This window comes from Meriones unguiculatus, chromosome 2, assembly GCF_030254825.1.
Source record: "Meriones unguiculatus strain TT.TT164.6M chromosome 2, Bangor_MerUng_6.1, whole genome shotgun sequence".
NCBI classification, from domain to species: Eukaryota; Metazoa; Chordata; class Mammalia; order Rodentia; family Muridae; genus Meriones; species Meriones unguiculatus.
Window position 1 is genome coordinate 82,739,264 of NC_083350.1, and position 13,121 is coordinate 82,752,384.

General features: G+C 37.1%; 1 protein-coding gene across 2 annotated transcripts in view; it reads right to left on the reverse strand.

Annotated features, from left to right (window-relative positions):
• Positions 1–13,121, reverse strand: part of Xrcc4 (X-ray repair cross complementing 4) — a 214,697-nt gene that overhangs the window by 135,108 nt on the left and 66,468 nt on the right. For both annotated transcript variants that reach the window (XM_060377747.1, XM_060377748.1), the window contains exon 4: positions 3,909–4,075. In XM_060377747.1, coding sequence (XP_060233730.1) covers positions 3,909–4,075 — 167 coding nt within the window. The remainder of the gene's footprint in view (positions 1–3,908; positions 4,076–13,121) is intronic.

Sequence of the window (13,121 nt, forward strand, 5' to 3'; positions counted from 1 at the left end):
AATATTTAGCACTTAAGCCATACATAGCATGTGGTTTACATTATCTTTAAAACGAATTTGCCATAGCATTATAATGTTGCTATGCCTTACATATTACTTGCCTCCTGCCAAACTTCTATATGAAAAGCGTGACAAGATTTAATAGTTAAGACCATTGATCAAGGAGAGACATAGGAATCATTGTTAATCTAGTGACAATAAAACAAACCCACAGACCACTGAAGCAGATGACAAGTAGTCCAAATAGTCCGGACTCTTAAGGCCAGGTTCAAACTAGATGACACCATAATTAGCATTAAGGAGGAAAGGCGTAATGACACTCGTCCTTACAAAGCTGGCAATAACATGAATCAATAATGCTAAGATTCATCATTAATTAGGAATTTGGGAAGTTAGACCACAGTAAGTAATTTTTAAAAGTGATAGATGATAGACAGACAGATATATGTAAAAAAGTTTCAACAAGTTAAAAGGATTTTGATGTAGCACATAATCTAAAAACAGCATGCCAAAAAAAAAAGCAAAAACAAAAAACAAGGACATTCCCACAAAAATAATATTCCAAATAAAATAAGATTGACAGTCCGGAACAAATAGACACACGCATGTGAGCATATGGAACAGAAACAATATAGTGACCGTGACACCGACAGCGAGTTCTGGTCCAAATACCAGGTCAAGGCGGAGTAACGAGAAAATCTTAGCAGCATAGAGTGGCCGAAGAACGCTGAGAAGAACTGGAGAAGACAGTGACAGCAGAGACTGAATAAGGCCCCCAGCCAAGAAGAGGAAGGCCACAGCTGTCCCTTTATGCTCTCTGAAGGCAAGGCTTTCTGTAACTGTTCTTAAACAATCCAATGGGCTACCATGGAGACATAAAAATATCCCCTGAGGTCTTTAAAAAATCAGACTGAATTCATCTGTAGATAATGTGATTCTACCTTGAAGGCATAAAGACAAAGAGAAAGAGCATCCAAGGCCTGCTAATTCAGCCAGCTCAGTTCAGTAAAGACTGCTTCCTATTATGGGTTTAATAAGTATAACTCAGAATGAAGCCAGAGATTTTCTAAACTGAAGTCTGACTACAAACAAAAGATCTATTCAGTGACACAGAACTTGAGACTTATTATTTGAAATTAAGTAGGAAATCCAATAAATAAATACATCTAAAAACATCTAATAACCTCAAGATTCACATACAAGTTTCTAATGTTTTCCTTTTTACTTATATAAAGTATAAAAACTAACACTATAATGAGACTTGCTCAAAAGGCACAAAGAACACAATTATTGAGCAATAATTAAACAGTAATAGCAAGAAGATGCTAAGGTCTGTGCACTAAAGTTAACAATTTCTACACAGCCCATAATTCCTTACTCCTCTTTCGAGCCTTGTTTATTCCTCTAATCCTAAAGGGAGATTTATATTCAGTTCAAATCACAACAATGATACATATTTTATTTTAAAAATACACACACACAAATTAATATATATTCTAATACCATTTAAAACGTATTTTTAATTTTAATTTTAATTTTTTATATTAATTAGTTTATTCACTTTGTATCCCAGCTGTAGCCCCCTCCCTTGTCCCCTACCAATCCCATCCTCCCTCCATCATCTCCTTCCATGTCCCTCTCCAAGTCCACTAATAGGGCAGGTCCTCCTCCCCTTCCCTCTGACTCTACCCTATCAGGTCTCATCAGGACTGGCTGCATTGTCTTCCTCTGTGGCCTGGTAAAGCTGCTCCCCACCCCCTCAGGGGTAAGTGATCAAAGAGCAGGTCACTGACTGCATGTCAGAGACAGTCCCTGTTTCTATTACTAGGGAACCCACTTGGACACTGGGCTGCCATCGGCTACATCTGTGCAGGTCACAGGAGCAAGTTCAAAGGCGATCAGGCAGCACAGAGAAACCCTGTCTCTAGCCTGGTCTGAGAAGCTAGTTCATGGACACACATGGCTACATAGAGAAACCCCCAGAAGCAGAGAGATGAACACTGAGAGGTCAGCCAAGACCAGACTACACAGAGAACCTCAGTCTTGAGGAATTCCTGCTGTGCTTGTGTACTCAGAGATCCTCAAAATGGTCACAATGTCTACTCAAAAGGAAGAAAAGCCAATCTGAGAAATAGATAAATTCCCTCATCTCTATCAGATTTACAAACAAGAGCCTAGAATTCTCCAAAGAGGATTTCTTCCTCTCAATCTGTATGTACTCTCCAGTGGCAACACATTGTTAATGACAAAGAACACAGTGATGACATCAGAAAAGATACCTAGAGCAGTCATAAAAGACAGGTGACAGGAAATGCCCAGATGCTAGATAGTGCAGACAGCAAATGAAGCACCTGTGTGCCACAGAATTATGCATGCCTCACACATGCTTCCACCATAGACTGCAGTCTCCAGCTCCTCATCATTCCCTACTGTTTGCCACTTAAAGGAGTGGAGCTGAATGCTGATGAGACAACACTTCTTCCATTTTAAAGCAATTGGTTCATACAACAGACCCTATCTGCATTTTTGTGGGCAATTTATGGATCAAATTTTTTATCAACTGAGGATATTTTGAGTTTTAAATATAAAAATACAGTGGCTTAGCCCAAACACAGTTCAACTCCTTCAATTTCATGTATAAAATAGAAAAACAGAATCACTACGACTCTCATTCTAAACAACACTTTGCAGCACACATATTTGATAGTGATTCATAATAAACAAAATAAACTAAGTCTAGGAGAAGAATTTACTGACTTTTTATGTAGCTCACTAATATATTAACTGTAACTTTATTCATTTATACATTTAGTGTATATATGTGGATACAAAACCACTTTAGCAATAAAAGAGACCACAAATATCCCCTTAATATAAAGGTCAAAAATAATTGGTTACTAGTCATTTAAGTTTATCTGAGCTACCTTAATTCCTTTTACTAATTATGAAGAACTTCCTTAGTTACTCTCATCCTCATACATATGGGGCTAACCATCAAACTCTAATACACACTTCCTCAAGGACTTACTCATGTCCACATGGAGCAATAATAACAGTTGCCCAAAAATTCATGTCCCTTTAAATAAGCAGCATGCCATTGTATCTTTACCTTAAAAGAGAGGTTTTTTTGTTCGTGATACAGTTCAAAAACTTTTGTTTAACAGAATATTGCAAATTATAGAGTGGGTAAGAGTATATTATGATTTATAAGAAAGTAATAATTGAAAAGAAATATATCATTCTTATTCACCATTAAAATAAAAACAAAAACAAGAGGCATATCCAGGAAAATGAAAGAGCTTTCACTGTCTTATTCAGTAGCCACAATTACTTCATCTTTTAAAAATGAATGTAGCATGAAGGTTCAGCCAGGGGAAATGTCTTTAGTAGAGCCAAAACACACATCATTTGAAGTAGTTATTTTTCACTGATTCTTAAACAAAAAGTCAATTGTGCTTATTAACATTTCATATCTCCTTTTGTTAATTATTAATCCTATAAACTAGCTAAATTAATTTTTTTTGTATAAAGATTCCTATTCTTTGCAAGTGCTGGGGACTATGCTGGACAATGTGTATGCTAAGTTCACATTCTCTTTCCAGACAACACAACTAATTTTTTTGTATTAATTACATAATGATAGCCTGTGATACTCGATCTTAGTCACTATTTACTTTGCTGTTTGTTGACTCTACCAAACAACAAGAGACCTGAAAGGGTTACTGCTCTCCTACAGTACAAAGCAGCCACTAATAACATGATTGAATAAAATTGAGTAAAGAAATCATAGGGAGGGATTTTATAAAATGCCTGTTGTACATAAGTTGTGACTTTATATATCATTAGGTTACGTCTTCAGGAATGAAAGAGCTCGGTGTTTCTCTGGTGCAAGCATGCTGTGTACATACCGGCCTTGGACATCGGTCCAATCTCTTAGGAGTCTTTCATTTTCTCTCTGTAGGTGTTCGTTTTGGGCCTCTTTTTCTGCAATGGTGTCCAGGCAGTAACAAATGAGTTCTCGAATGACTTCAGTTGGCTTTGTAACTTTGTTTAGGTTGAAGGAACCAAGTCTGAACTGAGAGAGAAAGGGTGGGGGCAGAGTCAGATTGGAAGTGGCGTTGAGATTTAACCCTCCAGTTTTCAACATACTTTATTTTCAGGGGAAAATTTATATGAGTGAAACTGCACTTAGCACATGTAATACAGTGAACATAATGCTGGGTCACCCCCTAGTTTTCCTATTGCCTTTATCATATGAATCAACAAATAGTTTGAAATAATGCCTTTTCCTTCCTGTCAGAAAAGGAAGCAACAGGACTGCCCTGATGCAGCCACACAACATGCTTACAAATGCCCAAGTGGAAGCTGGCTGCTCAGAATAATGAACCTGCCGCACAAGAGGACTTTTAACTAATGTACTATTACCATTACTAATGTAGTAGGTGGACACCTGTACTGTAATTATTGGAATAATTCACATATAAGCTACTCATGAAGTAATACCCAGTATTGGTAATAACTAAAAGTTAAATAGTTAAATATACAGTTGGGGATATTTGAGAGAAAACTAGAGTTTTGAAAAACTGATAATCTCGGGAAATTGCAAAGTAATTAAATTTTTATGTAAAGACTATGATTTGCTAACATAACACTAAATGACAACTTGAACACATTTACAAAAGGTAGAGTCTTAAAAAACCTTAAGAGGGAACTTCAGAATGAAGTACTACATTGCATGTGCCAGCTACGGAACTCAAATGAACATACACACTAGTTATCTATATACTTACATAAACATAAATTTATATTAGCTCTACCAAAAAGTCATTTGTTTAGGGTTTATTTTCAATTTTTGCTTCTAGATCAGTACTTTATAGTATGTTATACATACAATAAAAACATTCCCAGAATGCATCACTTCTCAGGCTGAGAATTTTGAGACAAAAACTTAACATGTAATTCATAAAACAAACAAGAAAACCCTCCTAGAATCATTATTATAGAAATCCAAAGCCTACAGCCTATGTGGCAAGGAACTAGTAACCTCTGCAGCTTCCTTTTACGTAGTATCACTTGGATATATAACACCAAAAGATGAACTCGTCTAGATAAATGTGTGCAGATGGAACATATGGTTAGAAGATAGTTCAACATTGTGCAGACCATGACAAAAACCTTGAAAATATGAACCTTAGATGTTAATAAACACTTATTTATACTCATTTAGTATATAAAGAAACATCAATATTGTGATGGTTGGTTGCTTTTAACAGTCAATGTGACACAATCCAGAAACACTTGGAAAGTTCTCAATGACTTGTCTAGATGAGAGAGACTGAAGATATGTCCAAAGAGAAAAACACAATTAAGCTATCTGAGGTGGGAAGAGTCACCCACTTAATGGCTTCTGAGCAGGAGATCAAGGATGGTAAAAGAAAGGATAGAGAGATCCCAGCTCAAGAGCATGCACTGTTTTCTCCTGCTCCCTGTGGACGGCATGCTCCAGCTCCCTCGAGGGCCTGTCACTGTGGTTTTGCACTGCAGTAGACTGTGAACTGGACCTATGAATTGGTAGAGACTCTCTCTCCTCCAAGTTCCTTTTTTACAGCAGCAGAAAAGGGAAGGAAGATGAATATTTTGAGTCTCTGAGATTATAAATTCTGAGAATTACTTTTCTAACCATAAAATATGTATACATACATTATTATTATTAAACCTAAAGTGCTCATAATATTTACTTTATCCTTTGTTTTTTTTTCTCATCTTAAAAAAACTAAAAAGGTTTCAGACAAACAACAGAATTTCCTTTATTTCACTGAGTATAACCATTTGAATGAACTTATTTGCTTGGATAAAATTAAACAATTTAAGAAATATTAAACAAAATGTAGCTAGAAAGAGTAGAAATGGCTGGGCACAGTGGAGCATGCCTGCAATTCCAGCACTTGAGTGGCAGAGGCAGGCAAACCTCTGTGATGTCGAAGCCAGCCTGGTCTACAAAGTGAGTCCAGGACAGCCAGAGCTACACAGAGAGGAGAGGGAGGGGGAGGGGGAGGGAGAGGGGGGAGGGGGAGGGGGGGGAGGGGGAGGGGGAGGGGGAGGGGAAAGGAAAGAGAGAGAGAAAGGAAAGGAAAGGAAAGAGAGAGAGAAAGGAAAGGAAAGGAAAGAGAGAGAGAGAGAAAGGAAAGGAAAGGAAAGAGAGAGAGAAAGGAAAGGAAAGGAAAGAGAGAGAGAAAGGAAAGGAAAGGAAAGAGAGAGAGAAAGGAAAGGAAAGAGAGAGAGAAAGAAAAGAGAGAGAGAAAGAAAAGAGAGAGAGAAAGAGAGAAAGAAAGAAAGAAAGAGAGAAAGTGAGAACGAACGAAAGAAAGAAAGAGAGAGAAAGAAAGAAAGAGAGAAAGAAAGAAAGAGAGAGAAAGAAAGAGAGAGAGAAAGAAAGAGAGAAAGAAAGAGAGAGAAAGAGAGAAAGAAAGAGAGAGAGAAAGAAAGAAAGAAAGAAAGAAAGAGAGAGAGAAAGAAAGAGAGAGAAAGAGAGAGAGAAAGAAAGAAAGAAAGAAAGAAAGAAAGAAAGAAATGCAGTTGGCCTAAATTATTTAACATTGTACCTAACTTAATTATTTATTTTAAAAGTTTAATTACATGGTCAGGAACATTTGAAATTTTTCATGTAATAGAAGATGAGTCCATGTAACAAGGATAAATATCTAAATAAGAAAATTTTAATGACATGAACATTCTAAAAACTGAAAGTAAATTTGAACATGTACATATAAAAGCCTCTCTGAGTAGAAACGCACAGGAAGTTTAAGGTCATCTACAGTATCACCTTTTGAGGTATTGTAATCAAGAGAAAACTAAGCTTACTTTAACTTTAAACAACAGATGGCACTGTCAGCGAGACATATATTCACAAAGGTGCCCTCCACCCTCTTCACACAACAGTTGTCAGTGTGCTAAGAAAGACGTACACATTTAGAGAAGAAAGGTTTCCAACATGTGAAACTTTCAGGATGCCAAGTGCATAGAAAATGTGTCCCTACTTTGATCTCAAATATAGCAATTTATAAAATATTAATGCAGAGACAGAACCAAGTCCAGCCCTATGCATTCCGTCTTAAAAAAAAGGAAGGAAAAAATTAATTCTAAATCAACTTTTGTCAAAATATCACTCAAATATTAAGAACTATTTTAAAAAATAATGGTTTTTTATCGTGTTAATTCATCATTCCTAACTACTCCAAGATATACCTCCAATACCCATCTAAACTTCATGTTCCCTTTTTTAAAAGGAAAAAAAAAGCTTAACTATGATTTTAATTAATTATAATGTTGACAATGAACTTAATGTACCTTTTTTCCTTCAGAGAAAACAATTTCTTGATATGGACTGCCTACACTAGTTTCTGCTGCTTTGAAAGGTATGAACACATGTTATTCCCAAGAACAAAAGGCAAAAAAGACAAGTACATTGGCAGAAAATGCAAGGATAAGGTTTCCTTGAAGTGCCCGTATGATTACTGTTGACTACTGAGTGGGAAGGCCTGTTCTTCCCCTGTGCACAATGCTCACTGCCAGGGTGAGAAGAGCTCCTTTTCACTGTTGATGCAGCTACAGGGACAGGATTTCATAAGTGCCTCCTCCTCTGGAGCCTGAGAGGAAAATATTCCCATGCTCTACCTCTGCATGAAGGTCATCCTCATAGTGCTCCCCGAGCGTAGGAAAACTGGAAACTTCATACCATTTAAAAAGAAGAAGTCCACCCAAAACCTATGCTATATTATTTCAATAATTTAAAATTTAGCTGGTATAACCCAAGCTGTCCAAAAACTGTGATCTTTCTTTCTAATGCCATCTCTTCAGTATATCACACAGGATATGCTGCCACAAGGTAGAAATTAGAGGCTACCTGGGTTACAGAAAAATACAAGACATGAAGTTATAAGGAGGACATGGGAGAAGATGGAAGGGGGCAGTGAACAGGGTGTGAATAAGATCAAATTGTTAAGGGACAGGTATGGTACACACCTTTGATTTCAGCACTCAGGAAGCAGAGACAGAAGGATCTCTGTAAGTTCAAGGCTGGCCTAGTCTACATAATGAATTCCAAAACACCCAGGGCTACAAGGTGAGATCTAATCTCAGAAAAAAAAAAAAAAAAAAAAAAAAAAAACACCAATTCTCTTCAAACTATTCCAAAAATGGAAACAGAAGGAACATTACCTAACTCATTCTATAAAGCCACAGTCACCTTGGTACCTAGACCTCACAAAGACCCACCAGGAAAGAGAATTTCAGGCCAATCCCCCTTATGAACATTGATGCAAAAATAATTAATAAAATAATTGCAAACCGCATACAAGAACACATCAAAGAAATCATCCACCATGACCAAGTAGGCTTCATCCCAGGTATACAAGGGTGGTTCAATATATGGAAATCCATCAATGTGATCCACCATATCAACAAACTGAAAGAAAAAAAAACACATGATAATCTCCCTAGATGCTGAAAAAGCATTTGAAATATCCAACATCCATTCATGTTTAAAGTATTGGAGAGATCAGGGATACGGGTTACAAGGCACATATCTAAACATAGTAAAGGCAATATACAGCAAGCCTATAGCCAACATCAAACTGAACAGAGAGAAACTTAAAACAATCCCACTGAAATCAGGGACAAGACTAGGCTGCCCACTCTCTCCATATCTCTTCAACATAGTGCTGGAAGTCCTTGCTAGAGCAATAAGACAGTTGAAGGAGATCAAGGGGATACAGATTGGAAAGGAAAAAGTCAAATTATCACTATTTGCAGATGATACGATAGTATACATGAGTGACCCCAAAAACCCTACCAGGGAACTCCTACAGCTGATAAACACCTTCAGCAAAGTGGCCGGATACAAAATTAACTCAAAAAAATCAGTAGCATTCCTGTATACAAAAGACAAAAGGGCTGAGAAAGAAATTAGGGAAACACCCTTCACAATAGCCACAAATGACATAAAGTACCTTGGAGTAACCCTAACCAAGGAAGTCAAAGACTTGTATGAAAAAAATTTCAAGTCTCTGAAGAAAGAATTAGAAGAAGATATGAGAAGATGGAAAGATCTCCCATGCTCATGGCTTGACAGGACTAACATAGTAAAAATGGGCATCTTACCAAAAGCAATCTACAGATTTAATGCAATTCCCATCAAATTGCCAACACAATTCTTTACAGACCTGGAAAGAAAAATTCTCAACTTCATATGGAATAACAAGAAACCCAGAATTGATAAAACAATCCTCTACAATAAAAGATCTTCTGGAGGAATTACCATCCCTGATCTTCAGCTGTACTATAGAGCAACATTTATAAAAACTGCATGGTACTGGCATAGAAACAGAATGATGGATCAATGGAACCGAACAGAAGACCCAGAAATAAACCCACACACTTATGGACACCTGATCTTTGACAAAATTGCCAAAACCATACAATGGAAAAAAGATAGCATCTTCAACAAACGGTGCTGGTCTAACTAGATGTCTACATGTAGAAAAATGCAAATAGATCCATACTTTTCACCCTGTACAAAACTGAAGTCCAAATGGATCAAAGGCCTCCACATAAAACTAGACACATTAAATCGGTTAGAAGACAAAGTGGGGAATACCCTTGAACTCATTGGCACAGGAGATAACTTCCTTAACAGATCACCAACAGCACAGACTCTAAGAGCAACAATCAAAAAAATGGGACCTCATGAAACTGAAAAGATTCTGTAAAGCAAAGGACACCATCATCAAAACAAAAGGACTGCCTACAGATTAGGAAAGAATCTTCACCAACCCTTTTGCTGACAGAGGGCTAATGTCCAGTATATATAAAGAACTAAAAAAGCTGAAAAGCAGCAAACCAAGTAATTCAATTAAAAAATGGGGAACAGAGCTAAACAGAGAACTCTCTGTAGAAGAATATCGAATGGCAGAGAAGCACTTAAAAAATGCTCAACCTTATTAGCCATTAGGGAAATGCAAATCAAAACAACCCTGAGATTTCACCTTACACCTATCAGAATGACCAAGATGAAAAACTCAAGTGACAACACATGCTGGAGAGGTTGTGGAGAAAGGGGAACCCTCCTCCACTGCTGGTGCTAATGTAAACTTGTACAACCACTCTGGAAAGCAATCTGGTGCTTTCTCAGACAACTAGGAATAGCACTTCCTCAAGATCCAGCCATACCACTCCTAGGCATGTATCCAAAAGAGGCCCAAGTACACAATAAGGACATTTGCTCAACCATGTTTGTAGCAGCTTTATTTGTAATAGCCAGAAGCTGGAAACAGCCCAGATGCCCCTCAACTGAAGAATGGATGTAGAAATTGTGGTCCATCTACACAATGGAGTATTACTCTACAATGAAAAATAAGGAAATCATGAAATTTGCAGGTAAATGGTAGGACCTGGAAAGGATCATCCTGAGTGAGCTCTTCCAGAAACAGAAACACACACACAGTATATACTCACTCATATAGACATATAATATAGGATAAACCTACTAAAATCTGTACATCTAAAGAAACTACTCAAGACATAGGACCCTGACTAAAACGCTCAATCCCCATCTCAGAAGGCAAAGAGGATGGACATCAGAAGAAGAAGAAAACAGAAAACAACCTAGGAACCTGCCACAGAGGACCTCTGAAAGGGTTTGCTCTGCAGACTATCAAAGCAGACACTGAGACTTATGGCCAACTGTTGGGCAGAGTGCATGGAATTTTATGTAAGAAATGGGAAATCGTAAGAACTGAGGAGGACAGGAACCTCACAAGGAGAGCAACAGAACCAGAAAATTTGAACACAGCGAACTTCCCAGAGACTCATGCTCCAACCAATTAGCATGCATGGAGATAACCTAGAACCCCTGCACAGATATAGCCCATGGCAGTTTAGTGTCTAAGTGGGTTACATAGTAATGGGAAGAGGGACTGCCTCTGACATAATCTGATTGGCCTGCTCTTTGATCACCTCCCCCTGAGGGGAGAGCAGCCTTACCAGGCCACAGAAGATGGCAATTAGCCATTCCTGATGTGATCTGATAGACTAAGATCAGAGGGAAGGAGAGGAGGACCTCCCCTATCAGTGGACTTGGGGAGAGGCATTAGTGAGAAAGGGGAGGGAGGGTGGGATCAGGAGAGGAGGAGGGAGGGGCTTATGCAGGATACAAAGTGAATAAAGTCTAATTAGAAAATAAATAAATAAATAAACAAATAGATAAAATACTTCAATCAACATAGATGGAGAAAATAAATATTCCATGATAAAACTAAACTTAATATCTACACGGCAAGCCAGCCCTACAGAAGATACTAGAAGGAAAACTCCAATCCGAAAAACAACTACACCCAAGAAAACACAAGATATAGATAACTTCAAAGCAAAGCAAAAGAAAACAAAACAAAAACTCAAAAGAAAAGAAGCACACAAACACATTATCGCCACCAATTCCACAATAAAAGGAAATAATATTCATTGGTCAATATTATCTATCAGCATCAATGGACCCAACCTGCAAAAAAAAAAAAAAAAAAACCCAGACTAACAGAATGGTATATAAACAGCATCCTCCATTCTGCTGCATCTGAGAAACACACCTCTGCAACAAAGATAGATACTACCTCAGATTTAAGAGGTGGAAGAAGGCTTTTCAACAAAACAGACCCAGAAAACATGCTGGAGTAGTCATCCTTATATCTAATAAAATGAACTTTCAACTAAAATTAATAAAAAAAGTTGATAAGTTACACTTCATTCTCATCAATGGAAAAATCCACCACGAGGACATCATAATTCTAAAAATCTATGCCCCCAAAACAAGAGCACCTGCATTTTTAAATGAAACATTATTAAAGCTTAAATCACACATCATTCCCAACACCTTAATAGTGGAAGACTTCAACACTTCACTCTCACCAAGGGACAAATCATCAAGACATAAGCTAAAATGGGAAATAATGACACTTACAGAGATTCTAAATCAAATGAACCTAATGGATGTCTATAGAAGTTTTCACCCAAACACAAAAGAGTATACCTTCTTCTCAGTACCTCACAGAACCTTCTCCAAAGGTCAGACACAAAGCAAAAATCAACAGATACAGGAAGATTGAAATGATCCCCTGTATCCTATCAGACCACCATGGCCAAAAAATAGGCCTCAACAACAACAGAAATAACAAAAAGCCTACATATACATGGAAACTAAACAAATCTCTACTCAACAACAGCTGGGTGAGGAAAGAAAAAAAAAAGAAATTAAAGACTTCCTAAAATTCAATGAAAATGAAGGCAGAACTTACCAAACTTATGGGACACAATGAAAGCAGTGCTAAGAGTTCATAGCACCAAGTGCCTTCAGAAAGAACTTTGAGATATCTCATGCAAGCACTTGAAACCTCTTAAAAAACAAAAAAACAAAAAAACAACAAAAAAAAAAAAAAACAACAAGCAAAAACCAAAAACCCAAGAAGAGTACACAATTGGAAATAATTAAAATCAGGGCATAAATCAATAAATTAGAAATAACAACAACAACAAAGAATTCAAAGAATCAATGAAACCAAGAGCTGGTTCTTTAATAAAAACAACAAGACATACAAATCCTTAGCCAAACTAACTAAAAGGCAGAAAGAAACTATCTTAATTAACAAAATCAGAACAAAAGGGGGATATAAAGACAGACAAAGAGGAAATTCAAAGAATCATTAGGTCTTAATTCAAAACCCTATACACCACAAAATTTGAAAACATAAATGAAATAGATTCCATTTACCAAACATAATCAAGATTAGGTAAATAGACTAAGTACTTCTATATCCCCTAAGGAAATGGAAGCAGTCAACAAAAGTCTCCTTTCCAAAAAAAGCCCAAGGCCAGATAGTTTCAGTGCAGATTTCTACCACTCCTTTAAAGAAGAACTAATTCCAATACTCTTCAAATTATTCCACAAAATAGAAACAGAAGGAATTTACCATCCTCATTCTATGAGGCCACAGTCACCTTGATACCTAAACTACACAATTCCCAACAAAGAGAACTTCAAACCCAACTTTCTTAGGAACACTGACGCAAAAAAA